The sequence below is a fragment of the Dermacentor silvarum genome, chromosome 9 (genome assembly GCF_013339745.2).
Source record: "Dermacentor silvarum isolate Dsil-2018 chromosome 9, BIME_Dsil_1.4, whole genome shotgun sequence".
Lineage (NCBI taxonomy): Eukaryota > Metazoa > Arthropoda > Arachnida > Ixodida > Ixodidae > Dermacentor > Dermacentor silvarum.
In genome coordinates, this window is record NC_051162.1 from 91488957 (window position 1) to 91513250 (window position 24294).

The 24294-nt window shown below is 45.8% G+C and overlaps 1 protein-coding gene and 1 non-coding gene across 2 annotated transcripts; one reads left to right on the plus strand and one right to left on the minus strand.

The window, feature by feature from the left end:
• Positions 1-609: 609 nt before the first annotated feature.
• Positions 610-822, plus strand: LOC119465418 (small nucleolar RNA U3). The gene has a single exon (XR_005194856.1). It is a non-coding gene; the product is annotated as a small nucleolar RNA U3 (small nucleolar RNA).
• Positions 823-7739: 6917 nt separating this feature from the next.
• On the minus strand, positions 7740-17581 carry LOC119463739 (uncharacterized). The gene is made up of 7 exons (XM_049656053.1): positions 17404-17581; positions 15031-15164; positions 14413-14562; positions 12894-13157; positions 11537-11662; positions 9103-9432; positions 7740-7905 (listed from the first exon to the last, which is right to left on the minus strand). Exons 2-7 carry the CDS (start codon positions 15152-15154, stop codon positions 7790-7792), a joined length of 1110 nt encoding a protein of 369 aa, XP_049512010.1. The 5' UTR covers positions 15155-15164; positions 17404-17581; the 3' UTR covers positions 7740-7789.
• Positions 17582-24294: the final 6713 nt, after the last annotated feature.

Consider the following 24294-nt stretch of genomic DNA (forward strand, 5'->3'; position numbering starts at 1 on the left):
GGGGGTTGGCGCACACTTGGGGTCGAGCGACACTAGAAGCAAAACAAAAGGCAATATAAAACGAAACGCGACTTAGCCAGAAGTCACGTATCTGGTGTGAGTAAATGACGTGGATGCGAGTACGAAAAAAAAAAAATTATAATAATGCGCCCTAGCAGTGGCGTCACTTGGGGGGAGGGCTGACGGGTCCGCCCGGCCCGGGTGCAGCCTGCTGAGCGGCGGCTTTACTACGGTCACGACTCTTCGCGAACCGAAGTATCCCAACGACCTTCCAATTTCAACGGACAGTTTGTATTTACGACCGTCGTTCTCGGCGTTGGATGTTTTCAACAAACGATTTTCAAACACCACCATCTCAAACATGACCTGTAGATAGCGTTGAGCACAAGATTGGGTACACCGTTTGTTTAATATTTTAATTAACTCAATGCGTAGCTCCTGTTTAGGATTAAAGACCTGTGCTTTATGTGGCGCTTTCATATAGAGGTTAGACAAATCTACGGGGATATTGGAAAAAAGCAATTTGTTTTTTGAAAGAAGAAGTTTCTAAACTTGTGCAACTTGCCGAAACAGTTTTAGTGAGGTGCTGTCGCCGAACGTTTGGTAGGCAAGATCGTGCTTCATAGGATCATTTCTATAGTACGATTGTCGAGACGCATCCGCGATCTCGGAACACACTCGACCACGATGAGGAGTCGAGGGTCTCCGCCTGAGCGCGAAGCCGGCATCGGGACTTAGGGTTCCGACCCGGGTTCCTGCCATTGATGACCGTTCCCTCGGCTCTTGTAGCTGATGGGAGGGCGGAGACCCAGTCTGAGTGGCCGGGTGTATTCTATGAAAAATAAGGCACTGCAAAAGCTCCCTAAGCGACTTAACCCAATTCGCTAATTGAGTTGACCCACGTTCAAACAAACCTGACCCCCTACCAAAGTCACCGTCCTCTCTTAGCGCACACACTCATATACGTGTGTATACAGGGTGTTTCAATTTAGCTGCACCAAATTTTGAAAAATTGCCTGTGGCAGATAACACAATTATCATCCTTCATCTAAATGATTCGATGAGGTGGCCATTACAAGAAATCATTACGTCAAATTGATAAATTAACATAATTTCGCTAATTATCTTCTTAATTACTTTAGGGCACATCTTTCAACTACCAATTATAGCCGCTGAGTTCGCAAGGCGTATCCACTTGGAACGAATTCTCAGGACTGAACCCGTTTCGAGATATTAATTTTCAATGTGTCCGACGAAATTCATGGTCATTCCAGTTAACTTTTTGAGGAAAACGCTGTTTTACGCATTGAAGCATAAAGTCAACTGGAACGCCGATGCAATTCCTCGAACACTTTGATATTAATAGACAGTTTTAATTTAGCGTTAGCGTAATAGCGGGGTTAAGGGAAACAGCGTTACCGTTCCGCAAACGAACTTCGCAGAAAGAGAGTTTTAGTATAGCGCGATAGCGTAGTTTACGTGCGGGACGCTACTCCATTACACTTTGAATTTCGCATACATAGGGCACCTAAATAATTCTATGTGTGTATGTGTCCGGAAAGTGCGAGAGGCAGCGCAATGCAAGCCAGGAGCGCGTTGTATTTTTACTCCCCATGTCCGCCGATCTGCAGCGAAACAGACAAGCAGTACAAGCTGTCTACCATAGCCTCCGAAATGTTCCCATCTCAGGGGCCATATGCCGTCGTCGCGCCTATCTCCCGACTTTAGCGACAGATGGCGCTCGCATCTCGGAAAAAATTTATCTCGTTAGGCTTAGGCGCGTTCGAAACGAGAAGCGATCTCGAAAATTCCTCAAGATTAGCCATAACACTATCTCGGCGAAGCGGCATGAGACTAAGCAAAAGCCGACTAAGCAAAAACCACGCTAAACTAAAACTGTCTAATGTCTCGAAACTGGTTCAGTCCTGAGAATTCGTCCCAAGTGGATACGCCTTGCGAACTCAGCGGAATTCGTAGATTGAAAATGTGCAGTAAAATAATTAATTAGAAAGTTAATCAGCGTAATTATGTTAATTATTCGATTTGCCATTTTGATTTCTCGTGGAAGTAATGGCCGCCTCATAGAATAATTTAGATCAAGGATTATAATTGTGTTATCGGGCACAGGCAATTTTTCAAAATTTGGTGCAGCTAAAATGAAACACACTGTATACACATGTATATGAGCGTGTGTGCTATGAGGACCCTGATTTTGGTAGGGGGCCAGGTTGGTTTGAACGTGGGTCAACTCAATTTTCGAATTGGGCGAAGTCATTTTTTGAGGTGGGCTACCCAAATTTTGGGCCAAGTCTGTTTTGGAAGTGGGTCATCTCAATTTTTTGGGTTGGCCACGGCGTCCGTTCGGCCCGTTCACCGTGGGATTTCGCAGTGCGAGCCGCAGCAAGTCCAGCGCCAAGAACGTGACGTCATCACTTGGTCACGTGGGTTTTGGTACCATCGGATGTTAATGCCAGATCAACGCTGGAGTTTCTGCTTCATGGGGCATAGCCGAACGCGATAACGTCGGCGCCAGGGGCAGCTGTATGGACCTGAAGCAAAGTGCTGACGGAAAAGCATGCGGGGTGTAAGCTTTTTCAAGTATACGAGACGCGTATAGGACGCAATGACGTCAGCAGCGTGAAACTAGAAGCGACGCGCACGCGTGGCTTAGAGTTGCTGTTCATTATGTGATCGTGTCTTCATATGATAAGTATATATCTTTGGTATCGTGCAGGGCACGGTTTACTTTATGTAATTATAATGTACAATATTTCAGCTGCTAACTGTGGGCTCCCCTCCATTACCCCGGGCCGCAATATTTGGGCAGCCCCAGTTGCCGGCTCTTACAAAGGAGAATCTTACAAGGAGATTCTTTTTGTACAAAGGAATGAACCATGCGTAAAAGAACTTCGAAATTTTGATCACAATGACTGACCTATTTTGTGTGCCTCCCTTGTGCATTCGCCGTCCACAAATCAATGCTGCGATCTTTTTCCAGAGACCGGAGCATATTTATTACCGATAGCTAGGAGACACTGTTCATCGTGGCTAATCCTGGCAATACAGACGCCGGAGTCATCCCGTTCGACTACTTGCAACCCACATCAAGGTTCTTTGCGTGGAGCTATAGGACGCTTCAACATTTGAATGGAAACAAACTTGATTAATAGACCCGCATGTTTTTGTCACCGACGAATTCCTTCCTCTATGCTGAATAAGGTAATTTTTGTTATCTCGCGGGCTTTATTTTAGGCTCGGAAAACACTTTTATGTAGCAGGTATTGCGCAATCAGGAAGCTGGATCGGCAATTTTTCAAGGTGGTCTACAATTTTCTCATTGGCACTTTTGGTCTGAATATAATATTTGAGCAGTTCATTACCTAATGATAACTAATTACGTATTTAGCCGAAGTACAATAAATTGTCTGACTTGCTCCAAGCGACGGCAAACTCAACTTGGTTCCGTGGCACTTGCATATATATTAAATTTTGGGCACAAGCTATACGTGCGACATATGGCATAAGTGAAGGCCTTCTGCTGCTCCTGAAAATAAGAAGTTGCTGTTATATAAAACGCTGATCTGACCTATACTAGAGTAGGGCTCTATTTGGTGAACTTTCAACAAGTGCGATGTCAGAAAAATTTAATTCGTGCAGAAAAAAAATATCTGCGCTTTAAGGCCACAGATACGACCGATACTCCTCACCTTCTGCTACTTTTCCTTCCTTGAACTTGACACCACTGTCAGCGCGCCGTGATGTCGACTCCCTAAAATTCTTGTATGACATCATTATTTCTTTCCCCAGTCTATCAAACAGTGCGCACTTACCATTCGCTTGGTAAACTTCTACCAGAAGTCACCACGAGCTTAATCTGCAACATTCCTACACACGAATTATTAGATTTAAATACAGCTTTTATTCCTGAACAATTGACCTTTGGAATTTGTTACCTAGTAATGTGCATTCCCTGGCCCTTAACGATCTCATTTCTGCAGTTGAATCCACTATGTCACGTTCCGTTACCTAGTGTTTTTGTAACATTCGTGTTGATGTTCGTTCTGTGTGAATCCTCTATTGTACACACTCCTGCTAAAGCCATTGTAGGGCTGCGGTAGGTAAAATAAAGAAATGACGCCATAGGCCTTCGTCATCGCCTGTATCAAACACTTTGAGCGACGGGTTATAATAAATGAATAGAATCGAGGGAAACTAATTCTGACATATTATGGCCATTGGTTAGCTTTGATATTACCTTTATAGGTCACCCTTCAAAAGTGAGCGTGCTTATAGTGCAGTGGTAACTATGGCGGAAACCGCCTTCCCCGTACCTTGTTTAATCCACCACATCTCTCTCTCTCTGTCTCTCCCCATACCACCCCTCCCCACGCCAACTGACATATAGTTATTTCTTCCGCTACTCTCTTCTGTCGGCGTCCGAACCTATGCGTTCAGTAACTCCAATGCGTGATCCGTGATCGGCTACGGTATATGTTTACCATTGCTAGTAAAATGAAGAGACCAGTGTTTATATGACCGCGCATTTTTGAGAGAATGAAACTTTAAAAAAACATAATGGAAACAAGGTCACTAAAAAAAAAAGCTTTATTAAATACACGTCGACAAATACTTGGCGAGTTGGCTGCATGTGTTATGAGTTAATGGCAACAAAGGTACATAAAAGGAGACGCTGCAGGCTGCTGGCATACAAGAACAGCTTACAGATGGCGAACACGCGACATTGCACGTCAACAAAACGACCTGGTTGCTTTCGTGAAATCCGCCGCAACGTGGCGTTGTGAACACTTAGCAACTTGTGCGACATGCAGGGCAATAAAAAAAAAAAAAGGAATACAGCGTTAGCAAAGCAAAAAGCGACACTTCATCACATCCGAAGCTATACCATTAAATACAAAACATTTATCGTTCTTCTAAGGCACAGTACAATTACACATATATATCCATCGCTTTGTGATTTGTTTCGCCTGTGTCGTTTGGCGCGCTTTTCATGAGCAGACGGTCCCGACTGACGGAGACAAGTGCTGTTACTGCAGCAGGAAAAAGCTCGAAGAGTATAGGCGTCGCCACCGTACAGCACACGTGCAGCTTGCAAGCACTCTGATATAATGAGGACGCTGACAGATGCAACAAATGAGAGCCGGTGAATGCGTCGCATAGTGCATATACCTGGGAACATTTGGCACCGTATGATGGCGCTTTAAATAAATACTGACGCTTTTAAATACTGCATCGCTTGATGATGGATGGTGAACACTTGACACAGGAAATAGAGCTTAGTATAACAAAAGCACCGCGTTTCGCGCACGTTTCTAACACTCAAATGGTATCAGTCTTTTAAAATCCGATCGTTGCCGTTTCATCATTCAATGTCTTAAAGGACGTAACGTTCTTTGATGCGTTGTGTATATGTGACGGTGTACATCTAGCTTTGAAGTATACATTCCTTAGTTTTATGATTTGAGACACCGCGTCGATTTGGAAAGCACAAGTAGCGTTGAGTGTTAGCTGGGAATCTGTCTCGTTGGACGTTTTTCGTACACTCGGCATTCTCTTCCTGGGTCTTGGTTCAGTGCGATTGTGATCTTTAAGAGGAACATGGCGAGTAGAGCGGTACCACAGAGGGACAACATTTTGTGAGGAAGGACATATCAGTGCACATTCAACATTCGGGGTATGGGGGAGGTGGGAGGACGTGGAGTTATGTTGGCGCAATAAATACAACCATTCATATACAGTGGTATCAATGATGTCGGCTTGGTAAAGGCGTTAAGCTCAGCCGGCTTCTCGAGACGATCACCGGGCCAGATCATCCGTCCAATTGGTGTCCCGTAGGGAGGATAGAAAGAGGAGAAGAATAGGTGGTATCTGCAATAAACGCGCAAAATCACGGTCAAGGTACACTGAAAACCGCAATGTTTGCTGATGTCAGACACAATGCCTAAATGCACCCTTATGACCCGCTGTATTTTCTGTCGATCACCAGTACACTTATGATTAGCAATTTTCATTGGCGTTTTAATATTCTTTAGGAGGCATATTTCAATTGAAAAATATATGTCAGCGAGTAGCCTGAACCCATTCTTTGGTTAGAAGCTCTTTGTCTTGCACCAGTTTTGAAAATAAGCGCTCACAATGTCCAGTGAAACGCATTGCTTTTCCATTTAATATTTTTATGCAGTGTGGAAGAACGCAGTAAGGAAAACTGGAATGTCCAACTACAATGTACTTAACGGAATATTTGAATACATATTTCTCGAAACTGGTGCCGAGCGCAATGTTTTTAGCAAAATGCTACGCTTTCAGTACTGAATGACTTTTTCTGTAATTACATGCCCCATTGATTCATTATTGTGATAGTTCATTAATGATAATGAAAATTTCGTAATTATATCAGCATTGATAATTCCCGCGCAAACGGTGGTGTCCATGGTCACCCTCTTCTATGAAGTTGATCAGTAACAGATAGAATTTTGTCTCACAACTACCAATCTGGCTTAACATTCTTCCTTGGTATCTCTTTATGTGGCAAGGCTAAAAAAATTATTCGCTCTTGGATAACATAGCTGCTAAATACGGAAGGTTTCCATTTAATCAAAATAACGATCCATTTGAGCGAAACTGGAAATATAGTGATGTCTTTACCACGATCACTCCTTAGCAGCAAGGGAAAAAAATGGGCCCTTAAGGCATAAATATTTTTTAAAGTTAAATGGTGTAATCATTTGGTTAAAAATTAAGAACCAGCACATCCTTCAAAATTGTGTAGTTGAACGCAAAAAGTTCAAATACAACGCCTTGACAGGGAAATTTGATCACTGTAATGATCACTGTTTCTGGCTTCGAAACACGGCAATGCAATAAGTCTCCACCACATGCATAATCATTGTGAACTTAGTTGCGAACCTTTATAACGCAGTAAGTAATGTCTGAAACGTGGCGGCTATGACGTGTTTCCGTCTCTGCAATCACTTCTGGCATACGCAGTCGGCAGAAGCATAGCCTTCGAGATCTCTTTCTATTGCTCATAGGAAACGGTCGCTGGGGCATGGATTTGGGCACCACCCATAACTTGTAGAAGCTGAACAATCCAGAATGTTGCAGTGTGTTTGAAGCCAGATGGACGAAGTTTAAGCGAATCCGTGCCCAACATTCATCATTCCCACATGAGCAGAACCATCAGACTCAAGCGCCAGGGTTTTATCTAGCAATTTTTGTAACCCCTAAGAACGAACGTCAGCACGAGCGCTGGTAACGCTATTTTGTGATGTTGAGTTCAACCAGAGCGTAAAAGACTATTATGGCAATAACGGACAATGTGTCACTCAGTAATTGGTGCGAACGCTTTGGTCTCAGCATATGAATGCACAATTTATTTATTTATTTATTTATTTATTTATTTATTTATTTATTTATTTATTTATTTATTTATTTATTTATTTATTTATTTATTTATTTATTTATTCATCAACGAGAAACAGCACGACAGAAAGTGTTCCTGACGTCCTGCGTTTGAGTGAACCACCACAATATTCAGCTACCAGCGCTGTGATTACAATCTACGTCACCAGTGTTCCAGTATTCCGTAATCTTCAATCAGTTTATGCGTTACACGCCAAATCTCTCCAGCAAACAGCATGACACAAGCGGCTCCGAATGTCACTCTTTAAGGCCACACTTGCGGTAACACGCGGAAAGAGGGAACGCCAACTGACCCGTGTAAGGATGACAGGAAAACGCGGTGACTCGAAGAGCTCGGCACGGCTTCGTGCTAGACGACACACGGTAGCTGCGTGTAGCGTAAGGAGAAGCCGTACTGGCCGTTCATGGCGTTGTCACTTGAGGCGTGGTTGCTCTTCACCTTCAACGTGAAGGGCTTGCTGTTGGCTGCAACGAAGTACAAGAGAAATGTTGGAGAGAGCCCAAGTGCCGCGCAGTAGGGTATTACGTGCGTTTAATTTCACTGCTGGGATAAACGTTATTTCGGCGATGATCACATGAAATGACTCCGCAAAGCAAAACTGGGGTTACTAGAAGCATCGTAGTGGAGGCTTCCGGATTAACCGTCTTAGTTTCTTTAATGTGAACCCAAACCTAAGTAGGCAAACGTTTTTGTGTTCCGCTGTCCCCACCCGAATGCGACCAAAAATCGAACTCGTGGCCTCTTGCTGAGTAGCAGAACGCCACTGATTCACTGCGGTGGTTATTTCGATATGATTGACGCTATCTACTCCAGAAGTTTCACTGTTAGGCAGTAAAACTGAAACTTACAGAACCATTGTCAATTTGATGATTTCGTTACATCTATTTATGCTCAGCGCATATTTCGAAGATGCTTGATCGAAATTAGAAGTGGTCAAGAAATGTTCGCTTAGCTTGCAGCCACTGGTAAGATATGCTTATTTTTCCGGCAAAGTCTGATGTCCGTGGTGGGTGTGTAAGAATGTATGGTTATGACAAGGTGTTTTACGTCTGCGACATGTGCAAGCGGAACCATGGTAGCAAGATCCTTTGAAGTGCTTTGCAATGTACAGGTTGCTTACGAATGTGCAACTAATTTCCGCCTAGAGAGCGATGCGGTAGTCTTACGTATATCTAATGTTTTCGGCTTCGGAGACAATTGCGCATCATCTAGCTTTCGTCGTTATTTTTCTTTTCTTCAATATTTTGGACAGGCTTGGAGGCTTAAACAAGCTACAAATATTCATCGTAGTCGTCCCTCTCCAGAACTGACCAGCTTAATGGCAACCTTAAAGCCAATTTTTCGCGAATGCCACATTTGCATACTGAAATTGGATTGCGTGGAAGTGGCACACTTAGGCTTACTTTCTTTTACAGAAAGAGGAGCAAGAGCTAAAGGCTATAAGACCTGACATACGTTGTTGTTTGCCTTGCATCCGTTATGAGAGTACACACATACTTATATTATATATTCGAAGTACATTGTTTGTAAACATCGCACGAGGAACTATTGGCATAGTGCATGACGTCACCATACATCATTCTCTTGAAATTTTATACGCTAGATTTTGTAGTATAAATTGTAGGTTATAAGTGAACAGTACATGTAATCGTACAACTTACATATGATGACGTTCTCTTCACCGAGACTAGTACCGCAGAAGCGATCCTGTCCCGGCCCAAGGCCCAGCGTCGAGCCCTGGTCAATGCCCACGAAGTCGTCCATGTTGCAGATGGTTCCGTTGGCGCCTCGGTCGATTGGCTTGCCCCACGAGAAGGACGAGTTGGACTCGGTCTCCCACTTGATGGAACAGTAGTTCTCCTCCATGCGGATGCAGATGGAGTAGCGGAGGTTGCTCAAGTAACGGACCCTGTGCTCCACCATGGGACCGTAGTTGAAGCTCCGCACGATAGCGCTAGGGCTTCGGTAGTACAGCAGGCAACCGGCGGGAGCTGTGAGCACGAAAGCCAAAGCGATAACAGGGCTGCTGATTGCAGTGATCGTGGTGACTGCTGAATTACGAGGAACCTTGATTACCGCGAAACAATATTAAAAGATATCTGCAAACTCTTAAAAGGCGTGTCTAAGGAATCACGCCAGCTGTTAACACCGGACCTCTGAAGCCCGTAAACGATCTTAAAGCGCATCCTTTAGTCGACGCTGGAGTCTAAGCAGATACCACCCAAGCATGACCTGTAGTTACATACGAAAAGAATTACGAACTGTGAATGCATTCGGAGTTATTTGACCAGAGCTGACTCACATGAGTGCTTTCGTGGCAAGTGCTGCGGGGCAGCAACTTAATTAGAACTAGGCGATGTTGTCATCAGGTCAAAGCATGTGTGCGCAGGTGGAAAACTTTCTCGCTGCACAAAGAGATAAACGGAGCGCTGATGCATTGGCCTTCTTCATTCGTCACCATCACTTGGAAATCAGCGGTTTATTGTACGCGCCCTTTTCTCTCTTTTTCATTGAGCACTGTTGGTTGAAAGAGCAACCTCGACGTTTTCTTTATGTGCATAGATCTGAACGAATCTTAATAGTACAACTCATGGGAACCTTGTTCATCAGCACCAAACGCGTGACTGACAGTTGTGTAGCTTTTGCCACAAATTTTTGAGAAATAGACATGTCAACTAAGGATCTGTAGCCTTGAACGAATGATTTGTGCTGTGATTTTCACTCGTTACCAGCAATTTACACCGCGGGAGCAGCAAAGCTGGTATCAACGTCTTGGGAAGCTGTCTTTAAGACCCGAACTTCACGCTCGCCATGCACTCTAAACTGCGCACTCGCGAAAAAATAAAAAAAAAACTGCACATAGGGAGTTCTCTTCCTTAAAGATTCGCCTGTTTAGGTACTACTGAGGAGTTGTCGAGTTGCCGGTTTTGCTCTGTTCGCACCGCGGCGGAAGCCGCGGCACCGGGGCGCCAACGAGATCCCGCCGTCTTGTTCCCTTTTTTCGCTGTGAGCGTGCCTTCTTTCACCGTTTAAAACTTGAGCGACGCGGCTTTTCGGCAGCGAGGCGTGTAGCGTCGTCAACGGCCCGTTGGCACAACCCCTACCCGGGGCATGGAGATTTTTATGACCCGGGGGGACGGTGAGACGAGACCGCAAACGTACATGCCGGCTAGCCTAGGAACAAACGCATACAAAATGAGCAAAGGAAGTTCTCCACCATAGTACTTAGGCAAAGTCAGATATTCAAGGAGCGACAACTCCTCAGTAGTACCTTGACACAGGCGAATCTTCAAGGAACAGAAATCCCTATGTGCAGTTTGTTTATTTTTTCGCGCATGCGCAATTTAGAGAGCATGGCGAGCATGAAGCTTAGGTGTCTTTAAGTAAAATTTGCCGGACTCTTATTGCCATGAGTGACTGTGTCCAGCTTCCTGGCAGAAGTTTTGCGCAGCAATGGAATCCAAGCCAAAGTCCCTCTAGGGCTGCTTGTCAACAGTGCTTTCAGGCCCAGAAGATAGTTGCCGAAGTGAGTAAAGTTGCTTAGATTGCTTTTGATGCCGAGTTATTACCGTATAACACGTGCCTGACAAACCTATGCGAGGGGCTATCCATGCTGATAAATGAAACCTCACACAGACAGATGATTACCTCGATGTTCCAAAACACGCAACCTGAAGAACTTTTAGGTAAGTTCTTAACTCGAAATAAAGGACGCCCTAGGTTTGCGTAACGTTGTCAAAACTGTGTTTATACAGATGCTGTCCATATTCCCGATGCTAAAATACGGCGTTGTCATATTTTTGCAGTGTTCATTGTTATGACAGATAATGTTAACTTTATCGAACTGTAAAGCCAATGAAAAAAGTTTGGTCCCAATCCGAAGTTGTTCATAACTGAAATAGTCCATAATAGTGAGATTAATAATAGTAAGACACGACTGGGGTGTACCCTCCAGGGAATGCCGCATTTGAGGCCACAGAAACCAAACGCAATGACGGCTAATGTGCCAGCGATTGTTTTTGCAGAGTTGGTGGTGGTTTCGGAAGGATGAAATGGGAATGTGGGTTTCTGCATGCCTGCTTTCCGCCGACTTACCTATGTCGAGGCTGTTGCACTGCACCATGCTGATCTTGATGCGCCATCTTCTTGTCATCTTGTCCCCATTACTGACTACGCTTAGCACAACAGGATTCCCCGAACTTCTGCCCATGTCCACGTACACTGTAGGGAAGAGTGAAACGCTCTGTTAATCGCACACGCTTTCAACGAAAACAAAGCAATGATGTCGTTTACAACGCCTGGATAAGTTACTCGCGTTTAAAGCTTTTCAGAACCTCCTTCTAAGAAGACGTAAGTCTCAAAAATTTTTGTCTCGGTGGTTCTGAACATGTAATGCGAAAGCAGCATGTACGAATGAGTAAGTGTACATTTATATGATGGCATTACTTTCTGAAGCAGTTTAGAGGGATCAATATCTTCGCGTGCACGTATGTGGTTCTTCAAAAATGGTTTTCATCGTTTTCTTAAGGGATGATGTGAATCTTCTATGGAAAGAGCATGATTACTATCACTGCTGATGATATAATACCAGAGCTAAAGTCCTGGGGAAGTGTATTGAGAGATTCAAATGTTGCACATGGAAATCGCAACATTTGAATCGAAGCTTCGGTGAGTATGTACTATACGAAAGGGCATTATGGTATAATGTTCCCATCAAGCCAACACAAGGGCATTCGTGGTCTTTGAGACTTATACTGCGCCACATTTGTGGCCACTGGAGAAGCAGTTCCTACGTGTGATGAACGAAAGCACCTGATTCTTGAAAATCACAAGGCTTAGTAAGATTATGCAGGCCCTTTCCTGGATGTGTGCCTCTTGTGCGCTTTCTGGTCAGTTTGTACGCTGTATTATCACGCGCGTGTTTTTTTATCCGAATTATTATAGCTATTCAGTAATCGCGTGGTATAAGAGCGCCTATTCTGTACAAAATATCTTGAATGTTGTCCATTTTATGGAGAAATAGTCATGTCTAATGAGACTGAACGAGTGAGCACAATACTGTTGTACTTACTCGAATGCACAAGCAATTACTTTGTAGTGTACGTTCATACATGCTTTAATAGCCGACGGACTTGACCCGTGAGATCAGATTCGTTGACCAACGACTGTGCTCGCCGCTATCATTGTGGTGTGTGTGTCACTTGTCTCTCTGGGCACGTTTTGACAGCATATGCTTCCTCGCCGTCACCCCAACGTGACGGTGTTTCTGACACAACACTTGCAGTTGCGTGCCTGGCAGTCAGTCGGACAACAATCTCCAGCTTTTCTTATAAGTAAGCATTTCTCGGCCCCCCACTCGAAAGCGATGCCACTCGAAAACGCGTGGACAAGTCAGAACGCACTGCGCTCGAAGCGAAAGCGGCCGCGTTCGTCGTGCAGGAAATCCACTCACAGTGCAGTCCCGCGTTCTCTCCGCAGAGAATGGGCAGGCGCTCTCCGACCGTCGTTCGGACCATGAACGAGTCGGTGATGCACTGTCCGTTCTCGTCGGGCTGGGCCAGGCTGAACTCGAGGAAGTCGAGCCGCAGCTGGCACACGTTGTTCTGCTTCTCGATGGTCACCTGACAGGTGTCCGTGCCGTTCTCGCCGTTCGGGTAGTTGGGGTTCACGAACTCCGTCTCGTTGTCGCTCGTCGACTTGCCGCACGTGAAGCTCACTGTGACGAATTAAACGCGAAGGTAAAGCGGATCCGCCCCGATTTAGTGCTTACATTTCGGCGGCGCAGGTTAATAGAGGCGTAGTGCATGAAGCAAAATGAACGTTGCACGAAATGACAAACTGTACAAGACAAATTGTACGATGTACAAACTGTACAATGACAAACTGTAACTACTTCAAGATGAATTGTACGCATCGCCGTTAGTTGCAGAGCGTATCATTAACGGTTTCACATAAAAGCTTCGCTTCATATAGATTCCAATATGCGCGTCGGATCTGCATACCTTTCTCCCTTGTACGTCTGACCGGTTATGACGTTGGTCTAACAGGGTTATATTGAAGAGTTCGTAAAACCCTAAGCAATACTGACCGCCTTTGACACGTTGGGTGGCAAAATATGAAGTTTAACACGAGCTTAAGAAGTTTAAATATGAAAGTTTAACTTTAAATACAGCCGCACATTTTAGAAAAGAAAATGTTCAGTGCACTTTCTCTCCACCAAATAGTATCGTTGGCTCATCACGAAGAGACAGAAGAAAGAAGGTATTGCTACGGCACTGACTAGGCTACTCTAAATCTGGAACAAGCTCAAATATTGCAGAATACGTCCAGTAAGCACTTTTATTACGAATTCCAACAGAGGCTATAGGGTCCCTCATAACGCTTGTCGAAACTTCGTTGTCCTAATAGCCGGTTCACGCAAGCATATTTTGGCCATTTATTGCTCCTGTGGCCCCATGGAGAAACTATGAAAGGCGATGGCTTGCCTTCGAACTTACTATACTTGTTGACCATATACAAAATAAGTACTAATGGGTTCAGCCACCTGAAGTAATGAAAATGTTAAACTACTTTTCCTCTTTTCAGTTCCGCATTCCTATTACTTTCGGTTTTAGATCCGTTGATGTGGAAAGATTTATGTAGAAACTCAATTTCTCCATGTTGTATAGAGAAAATCAACAAGTAATAAAAACAGATAAATGACAGAAACGCGACAATAAAGATAATCGTATTAAATACGAGTATAAGGATGTCATGACGGAGAGTTGAATTAACGTCTTCTGTCGCCACTATACTAATGCGCGATACATTTTAGAGTATTTAAATCATTGGTGCGGGAGTTCTTAATATAATAACTTGGATGACAGTTCCTTTTTGAGGAGTACCTCATTTTGCGTTGCTATATTTAGCAAATGCCCTACAGTTCATTTCATATTTAATGACACAAGTACTGGCGATGGACTGTCACTTACCGTAACAGCAAACTCCGAATCCGTTGGCGCATCTGTTGACTTCCGTTCCTTTTCGGTCAATGCAGTCCTGTTCGCTGACACATGTTCCATTCTGGTTGTTGCGACCTTCACACGGCTGGTTTTGGTAACGCAGGAGGTTGATAATGCCAGCTAAAGAAAACGCGTAAGTGGGAAAATGCACAATTTAGACTACACTGTGAAGAGGTTTTTCATCGCGCACAGTACACGCGTGTGAAAAAAGCCAGTGTTACATAAGCTCATGAGATTGAACAAATGTCAGCTCGGTGGGTCAATTTTGCCAGACAAAGGACTGAAGAAGCCAGGACAATTCTGTTTTTTTTAACTTAGTGCTTGCTTCAACAAGGACTCAGCGGATGAAGTTTAACAAGACAGGAAACACCTACATATCCTTGATTGACTGAAGCAGTGGAGGACTTGTAAAAATGAGCTATTCTGATGTTGCTATGCACGGACATTCAAAAACATCTGGAAACATTTCGCAATGTCATTTTTAGTATGCTAAATCATGCGAATCTCTTAATTTGTCAATATGCTTAGCACATTATTATGTATCTTTATGTCATACAATAACGTAGCTTCGGAAAGTGGCCTTCTTACTTATACTTTGAGGTCTTCCTGGTCGACTGGGAGGCAGCTGCCCGCCGAAGATTCCCTGGCCAACTGCTGACGCCAGCAATGTGGCCAGGACTGTGAGAACAATTATGCCATTGCGAGAATGCATTGTCTGGCACCTGGAACGGAAAAAAAAGTTGGTTGCACTTGTACAAATCACGGAGGCATTGTGTGTTCGCCAAATTTCACAGCCACGAGATTACCATGACGTGAGACTAGTAAAGCGGTGCCTATTTCAGTGCAAATCGGCACTAAGTGATTTGCTTTTCTAACGACGCTGTAGCAATCAGTAGACTTTTGACAGTTTCTGAAACTAAACCTAATAATTTGTAGTCTACGCGGAAGAGGAACAGCGTGTAGTCTGTACTGATGAAGAAAATATCGCGTCTTAGTATTACACCTCTGTATCTGCACGTGCAACTTAGAGGAGATAGAACGTGACAGAGTGTGCGCTTGCGTGTTCTACAGTTTAGTAACTGGGAAATTTGTGCTGACGAATCTGATCAGCGTAGACGCATCTTTCATGCAACATGCGGTTGGGAGTTGCCTAGAAGAACAATAATGACTGTGGACAGAAGCGTTGGAGGCGCACCGACCACTATCGGTATCACTGATATCGTATTACCAATGTACAAGTATACCACGCTGTTACCACACTCGTTTTATCCGCACAAACTACTTCACGGCTGTAACATCCTAGTTGGGCAGAGATTGTGCAGTGACTTGCAAGACTTTTGAGAACTCTACCACAATAGCGTGGCATTAAGTAGCATGCTCTGCGCTAGAAGTACCCGAAGCTGGTCATCTTACTGTGGTAAATGACAATTTTAAGGGTAATTATGCTGTTGCAAATCAAGAACAATTTATTATACTGTCATATTATCAGCGCTGCTCAATTCAGTTACTGCGATTCCGTGTGAAGAACTACGAGGTAAAAGTGATAAAAATACTGGTTACTGGCTAGCAATTTGTTTATTTTTATTTTTCACGCGTACAGTTTCACTCCAAAAGATCCCGCATGGTTTATACTGCCAATAACTGATATTTTGACAACTTGTTGCCAAATATACGAAATTGAAAACTCAGAAAATCAGGAAGTATTAGTCCTCTCAATATCCTCCTGAATGTGTTGTAATTTTAATTGACACAGGTGCCAAAGATGCGACCTCTTCTGAAAGAAGACACAGTGCAAAGAACAAAGTGTGACATCACACGATTCTGCTGTGAAGCTCCCCCATTGCTGCTTACGCGATGGTTGGCAAATCCAAGCATGAAATTGGAACGAACTAGGATCTTGGCTATCGAATATCTTTGTCACCATCTTAATTACGTGACAAATGGTTTCATAAAATGTTTCCGAACGATCGACACTGTTACGTAACACGATACCAATGCCTAACCGTTAACAGTCTTCCACTCGTGTTATTGCATGATAAGTGTCCAGGAGATTGCAAATGCCAAGATAATTGCGCATGGGAGTGGAGACCCAAATGACTGCTACCTTCACGCAGACGCTGCCTCATTGGCGAGGGACCTTGATAACCCTGACAGGACTTCCGTCCGAAAGCAATCTACTGCTTAATGGGACACGAGCAATTTGCCCCCCTATGGCCGTAGCTGACCTTGTGTTGCAATGACGTTCGACTGAGAGAAAATAAACACGAAAACAAAAACGCAACCGCTAGCTCCGAATCGTTGACTGGGCATGACGACGGTGCTTTGGTCAAGAAGAGAACGGTAAGGGGCAACGTACCGAGGGCCTTGGGCGCAGTGCACCGTCCGGAGCGCTCAAGGTCGTATCGTCGCGATATCCTCGGTAGCGCGTGCGGCGAAGATTCTACTACCGTCGTCGTCTGGCAAGGTTGAATCGCCGGCGTGCTGCTGGCGGGCGACTGGTGCCGGGTCCGCCACTATACGGATGCGAGGAGGACCGGCCATCCGGTATACCTGTTGCCGAACCTGCTTCCTCTCCGGGCCATCGGCGAGCGGAGCCGATCTGGCCATCGCGTCAGGAACCGGACTTCCCCGTAATTCGGGTCACCCGCCATGCACACATACCCCCCCCCCCCCCCCCCCCCAGACTCCTCTCAAGCGGCCGGTTCGGTGGTGCCGCCGGGCGGGCCTAGGGTCACCGTTAAGCAAACAATGAAGTTCCCTTCCTTTCCTTGCTCTCCCATCTATGAGCAGCGTCGTGAGAGCTGAACCACCACTACGTCTCATTGGACAGCAAGGGCCGGTTATCGTGGATGGGGACGCTAGAGGATGAGGAGAAGCGATGGCGTGAAGGAAGGCGAGTCTTGCGTGTCTTCAACAGACACGCGGGCATCTCTGGAGGAGACTGACCGGCGAAGTGCTCACCTATCTAGAAGGTGTAGTCCTACGGCGGCGGCTTGTGCTGCTCAGTCCTGGGGGCCGCCGTCTTGTTCGCGGTGCACTGCCGTGCACTGGCGTCGGCGGCAGGAGCAGAGGGTGCGCAGCGCACCACACACAAGCACACACCGCTGGCAGCTCCTGCAAATCCCGGACTGGCGATCTGTCAGCCGACGGCAATGCCTTAAAAGATGTGCATGAGCAGGACGAGCTGTTGCTCTGCTTGCCAGGCCCGCCGCCGGAGGAACCCGGAAGCGAGCAGTGCCGCCCCTCCTTTCAGTTGGCGGGGTGACGGAGCCGCCGCGCCGGGCAGCAGGCCGTTGGCAGGAACAGTCCTATCGCTCCTCTTACCTCCTCGCCCACTTACATAACATCTTGAACTTGGAAGGAAGAGGCGTCGGCGGCAGGGGTCACACCATCGTGGCGGATAGTAAGCTCGAGGAGGGAAGGGAGAGAGTTGGGGGGTTCGCGGAGGGGATGATTCTCCAGACTCGCCTCTTTCTTTCACCCCCCCCCCCCTTCCCGGCTACCCCCTTGCAGAAGAAGCTGTGTAGTTTCTGGGTGTTCCGTCTCCTCTCCTCCGCCGCCCAAGACCTGACGTCATGAGGACATTGACCTTGTTGCGGGGTAACAGGTAGGTACACACAGACACACACACACACGGAGGGGAACGAGGTCTGGTTCAGCTCACGCCTGGGACGTCCTTTCCTCCTCAGAATGCGAGTCTCTCCTCCCATCCGCAATGTGGGGAAGGAGGCGCAACGTTTTTCTTCATTTTCTTCAAGCGGGGGCTTCTAGGTCCACGAGCTACTGCGTAATCGAAGAGCGGAGGAAGGGCCCCTCCTTCTCTTTTCCCCCAGACTCGGTTAGCCGGGGCAGACAAGCATCTTTTTGTGTATTGTTGCTGTTTCCAGTTCGACCTCCACCATCCCCTCCTGCTCTGCCGAAGATGTTCGCGCTTGTGTGTGTTTACTTCGTTTATGTTTAACGGTGCCTTGCACTGTCCGCGCTGGCGGTGCTTCGCCCCCCCCCCCCCCCCAAACTACCAAAAGAGGGGTGTTTGTGGAGGAAAGAGGGTTGGAGGGAAGGACAACTGAACACGTGCAGACCGATCTCCCGCAGTGGACGATGACGAACGAAGCACGGGAACGGACGGACGGCGGCTGCGTGCGTGTGTCCGCACGGGTCTTCCATCGCAACCGTGGGAGTTGAGTGTTCGATTGGAAGAAAAAATAAAGGATGGTCCCTCCTTCTTCTCTAACTCAGAAGCGGCAAGAGGGTCTGGGACGCGGGGAGTTGGAGCAGGGATGAATGAGTAAGAAAAACTGAAAAAAAAAAAAACGCCACACAGCTTCTTGTGGGATGGCCAGCTTGCAAGGACGCGAGTGGCAGCCCACCGGCCACAAAAATGCCCTGTCCTCCACGAAAAGACTCTCTACGGAAAACAGAAAAAGAACCAAAGCGCATTCGGCGGGGGCCCGACCGTTTGTGTTCCTTCCTACTGGCATGCTTCTTCTGTCTACACAATGCGACAAGTCGGGAATCGAGGCCGTTTTTCCGGCCGCTTGCGTCACACTTCGGGTAACGGTGCTCCACGGATCTTGCTTCTTCTTGTTCTTTTCTGAACGAACGAAGGAGGAAAAAAAGACGAGACGCTGAGAAGTGCGCAGCCGGTGAGGAAGATAAATGAATCGGCAGCGGTGCTGGAGCATCGTATGCCGATTGATTCGATGCTGCAGTGTGATACTCTGTTCTCTTCTTCTCGTTCTCCCGGTCTGGGTTACGCTGGAGTTGGCATGAATGACTCTTTTGTATGTGTCACTTCTCAGGAGTTGCCCTGACGGCCATTACTGGGGAATCGCCACATCTTCCCTGAGGGGAATTCAGTTAGACGGGCAATGTTTCTTGCATGAATAATGCTACTGCTCTATGACTTATGTGCTGCTGGAAGGGATGTTGCGTCTCACGAGTAAACAATGTTAAATAATGGCTTGGATGGGGGAGGCTTCAAAGAACAGCTGGCCTCAACTTGTACACTGGCAGGAAGATTACTGCTCGTTCGCGAAGCAGCTGTTTGTGTATAAGGCGTGTCTTGGAAAAAAGAAAGAAAATGCACGTGGTAATGAAAAATCATCTCAGTAACTTAGAGGTTTTAAACTACATGGGGCAATGATTCTAAACGAGAGGTTGAATTCATTGCAAGCACCAAATTCTCGCCAGCTGCTTAGTATAGTGGATAGACAAGGGAGCAGACTACTGTCTAGCTGATAAGGACTACATTGTGTCCACGAGTGCTTGTCGTGGTTCTCTAAGTTTCAGCAGTCTCACCACAATGAAGGAGTAAGGTTTAAATAAGCATGAACGTAAAAGCAAGAATGCAAACCCAAAAAAGCAAACGCAAGTCGTGACTACTTACAACAGAATAATTAAATGTTGCCCGATGCTTTATGACTGTTTTAAATTGACTAGTCAGCAGTGACTGCAACAAAATGATGACAATTCAAAATCAGTGGTGATCCCGGACCCTTGTTAATTCGGACTTTGGGTAAATGAAGTGGAAATCGGGCGGCAGATCTCAATGTAGCCAGCTGTAACTAATTTGCCTCGACACTGTCTCGGCGTGCAAAGCTGCTGTACATCGTCTGGCCAACTTTAACAAATTTTCTGTAGGGATAAAATGTGAACGCTTGTTCAACTTTCACCATTCTAAAAGCATTCCTCGGGCAATTAATAATCTACTGGGCACAAAATAAGCACCTTTGCTTGTTTATGCTCTAAGCTTACAAGATAAACAGGTACCATTCGGTGCCTGTGACCATAATTGAAGCATATCAAACATCATGTTTGCCTTGTAACTACATAATATTTGTCAGTTTCTAGTCAACGTTACCGTCGAATCCTCGTTACTTCTAGTTGGCATAGTCCTCTTTTGGGAGCAAATGTTTTCATACGACCCGTGTTTAATAAAACGTGATGTCGGTGAGCGAGCCGAGTCATTCATTCTCAGGCTTATCATATTTCCATAAGAGCTCTCAGCTAAGGTCACGCCCCTTGTTAGCCATGCATCACCGCGTGCAAAGCGCGTTCGAGAAGCAACAGCTCTTCCTGCTTGCTTGACACGGTGTAACCTTTCGCGGCCGGTTCTGCGAATGCAACACTTTACAACCCAGAAAGGCATGTAAATGCTTCTAGGTTCGCAGAACATACCAGGACAACGTCTCGAGCACGAATCGGATATCAACTTATGCGTGAGAATCCAAGGAAGCGGCTCCTCTTCTTGATGTTTCATCGCACGACGGGACATTCAGATAAGCCAAGCGCGTACTGCACCAGGTCTCGCCCGACTCGTGGGCAAATTTGCATTTCCTTCCTGCCTGGAAGCCGACGGATGAAGAAGCGAAAGAAGCAAGACACCGCGCCCGGGCCGGGTGTGCAAGCCTGCTTCGCTCGGTGTCCTCGGCAGTCTTGAGCGTGAAGGTACACCTCAGGGTCACGGACTCTGTGAACTCGGAGTCACGCTTGGCGTGCCTTGGTGATTGCTGCGTCGGGGGCTCACGCCCAGGAAGCGTTCCGCGGGCGTCTGGCAGTGTTCTTGCTAGTCCTGCTTCGCCCCCTTACTCTGCACTCCCAGAAATATTTCTCTCCCTATGCTCCCAGCGAGGCAACACCTGCTGCTCGCCGCCGCCGCGGCCAGCGACGACTGCATGTCATTACGTGAGCGCGAGAGACGACCCTGAGGCGAATGACTTCCTGAACGTGCTTCCTGCCCGCTCGTTTTTTATGGATCCTCCCCAACCTTTCGTTTGCTTTCTTTTGTTTTTCTTCCTCTCAAAGCTCGAGAGGCAGGAGGAGGCTTAGGCAAGAACTATTTCTGCTGCAGACGAAAGATGGTCTGGCTCCGGGGCACCAGACGACGCGGCGCCGGTGTTTGCGGCTGTCTGGATAGTAATGAATAGTTTCCTGAAGCAGGGCGACAGGTTTTCCTGGTCCGGGCCCCTTCGCTCGGGGGAATCTGTACGAAGTATAGGGGGACGTCGTCCAGTATTTCGTTGTCACGTGGCTGGCATGTAGTCATTTGCTTCTAGTTGGGATTCATTCAGTATGAAGTTGCCGACAAAGGAATAGATGTCTCGCTGATCTATACCAAAAGTTATCGCAAACTAGATAAGCCTTGATTTGTTTGAAAGCACGGAAGCGTAAGTACAAACTCAAAACATAATGTGCCATCCAAATTTTCAGAGCATGATGCAAAGAAATTCGTTGGGCTTCGGTTGTAGCATTAACTACAATCAAGCGGGTGAAAAGATGTCCTTTCATGAGCCTACCACTACCTTGTGGAGTGCCGCAGCACTTACTTCTTTATTCAACCAACATAACTAGCTTAAAACCAGCTTCGGTGTGTGCGCCAAGTCATAATGTAAAACCTTGCAGCAAAAGTTACTGCAGGAAGTTTTTTGGAACTGTTTATATATTTTTCGCACAACGAACGTGTCTTCGTTACGTGTGACTACTTGTGCTGCAGTGTGCACTGAGACAATTCGCGGGTGCCAGAGTTAGTTTAGTGTTATTTCAGAATACGCCAACCTCTCACCGTAATGTTAAAGGAAATAGCTTCACATCGGGAGTTCTTTTGGACGCCCTGTTAGGTTACTGCGCCCAGACAGAACATTCCGAATAAGCACCTGAAGGGCCCGACATGGGGATTATACAGCCCGCTGTATTCACTATAATTCAAAATTTAATACATGGTTCCTAATGCACTGATTGCCAATAATCGTTTCGCAGCAATTCTTGCCTGTGCTTTTATGTAATTAATGGCAGTGAAAAATCACTGAGATAACATTAAATGTTATTTCTGCAAGCATGAGTGCGATTTGTTAGTGCTTGAAAACAAACAACCATTTGGCTGAATTTCTCATCCACTGATGTAGGTGTAAGTTGCAAACGATTATTCCAAGCCATCAGCGTAACAGCGATATACGAGTAGAGCAATGGATACCATTATTTGCGATGAAGCTTGTAACACTAGGTAATATTCTTTGAACATGCATTTCATATCGTTTTTCGTGCTTATCGCCGTGAAACCATCAAAAATACGTTTAACGCTCCGTTGTTCTGACTATACATGACTATCTCTGAATCTGGAATTCATTGTGTACATAACTTCAAGTTTCATGACATTTTACAGTGCTGACTTTTGCACTCTTATGTCCACAACTAACAACTGGCCCATCTTCTACCTATACGGCTTAGGTGCTAGTTATTATTCGGAGCATAATGCAAAAAAAAATAGCAGTGACTTACATAATCCATCTACAGTTACATGCAGCTCATCACTTATATAGGAAGAATGTGCAAACTTAAAATTGACTCAAGCCTAAGGAAATGATTTCCTTTCTGACAACGGTGATAAAAACAATTCCGCCACCATGGCTACATCAAGGACTCCCTATGCGATGATGTCTAGATGAACATGTATTTTGGTCCTTTGTGTTGCACGCTACTTTGGTTGCTAGAATTGTGCAATCTAGTCGATATATGTGGTTATTTTCATTAGTGTAGTTATTGTTACTGAAATGACTGTTTTCAGTTGAAAATGTACTATTGAGGTTGGACATCCACAGGTTGCATTATTATGCGGTCATCATGATTTATCTATACCCAACAATATTTATGTGCCCTCCCTGTCTTAATTACTGATGAGATCGGCAGTATAAATTGCTCTTGTGTTTACCTTGCGAAAGTCTGCTGGTGAAGGTCTGCTAGCTACCGATGATATAAGTATAGTGTTATACAAACATTACCGCAGCGTGATTTGTTTCACAGACAAGTAAACAGATTGCATAGACTGGGCATTGGTCCACTGTTACCATGGCATCGACGAATAGGGTAAAATATGCTGCGTTTCTTTCTTTATTCTGGTATCCTGTGTTTCGAGCCCTGTGCTTATTTCACCTGATGTGTTTCTTTAACCTTTCTGGGATAACTTATGTGACATGTGATATACATTTCGATGTTAATCGAAGAAATATCAGCAGGCGGGCCATCTCTTGGTGTCGAAATATGATTAATAAGCCGCGTCACTAAACGAAAAATGCATTGCTCTCCCTTCACGCAATCATGTCTAAAACATCTGTGTCCGCATTCCGAAACGGGGCACCTTGTTTTCGTGATGGCTCGTAAAGGAAACCTCCGTCTGCTGTACTATCGACCTCTACTGCTGCCGGAACGACAGTCCATGGCCTTTACAAAAAAAAATAATAAAAGCAACAGCAGGCAAACGTTTATGTACCTTCTTGCTTCGTGGCCCGCATTCTCTTATCTCGATACGCGTTAAAATGTCCCCCACACTTCCTTCACGTTGCCGGTCGACGTCGTCTGCTTGACTTCGTCTGCTCGGCGACCAACTTTGAGAACCTCGTCGCACACGTCTTTTTTTCTTTTTTTTTAAATTAGGGTTGGCCCCGTCGAAGCAAGAAATGCAGCATTTGTTCGTTTAGTCGCCCTCACGTCGACGAGACGCGGGTGAACTGGGACTTGCGCTTCGTTTATATATCTGTACTTCCGGAGTCTTTCAGACACTTTGTATGTTCGTCTGGCCGGGCTGCCGCATCGACCAGTTTTACATAGGCGTTTCGTGTGTGCTTAAACTAGTCGGCACGCTTTGTATGCGCGCATGGCGGAAGTTTGACTGACCTCTAAAGCTGTCGACACTTAAAACGCAGATAAAAGAAAAGAGGTCGTGGTGGGGACGTCCAGCATTTTTACCCGGGTACCAAGCTACTTGGCCTGGCTACTACGAGAGAAGAGACTAACAGATTTTTGGGCCTTCTATACCGCCAGCCTGTCTCGCCAGTTGTTTGAATACGGCGTTGATCC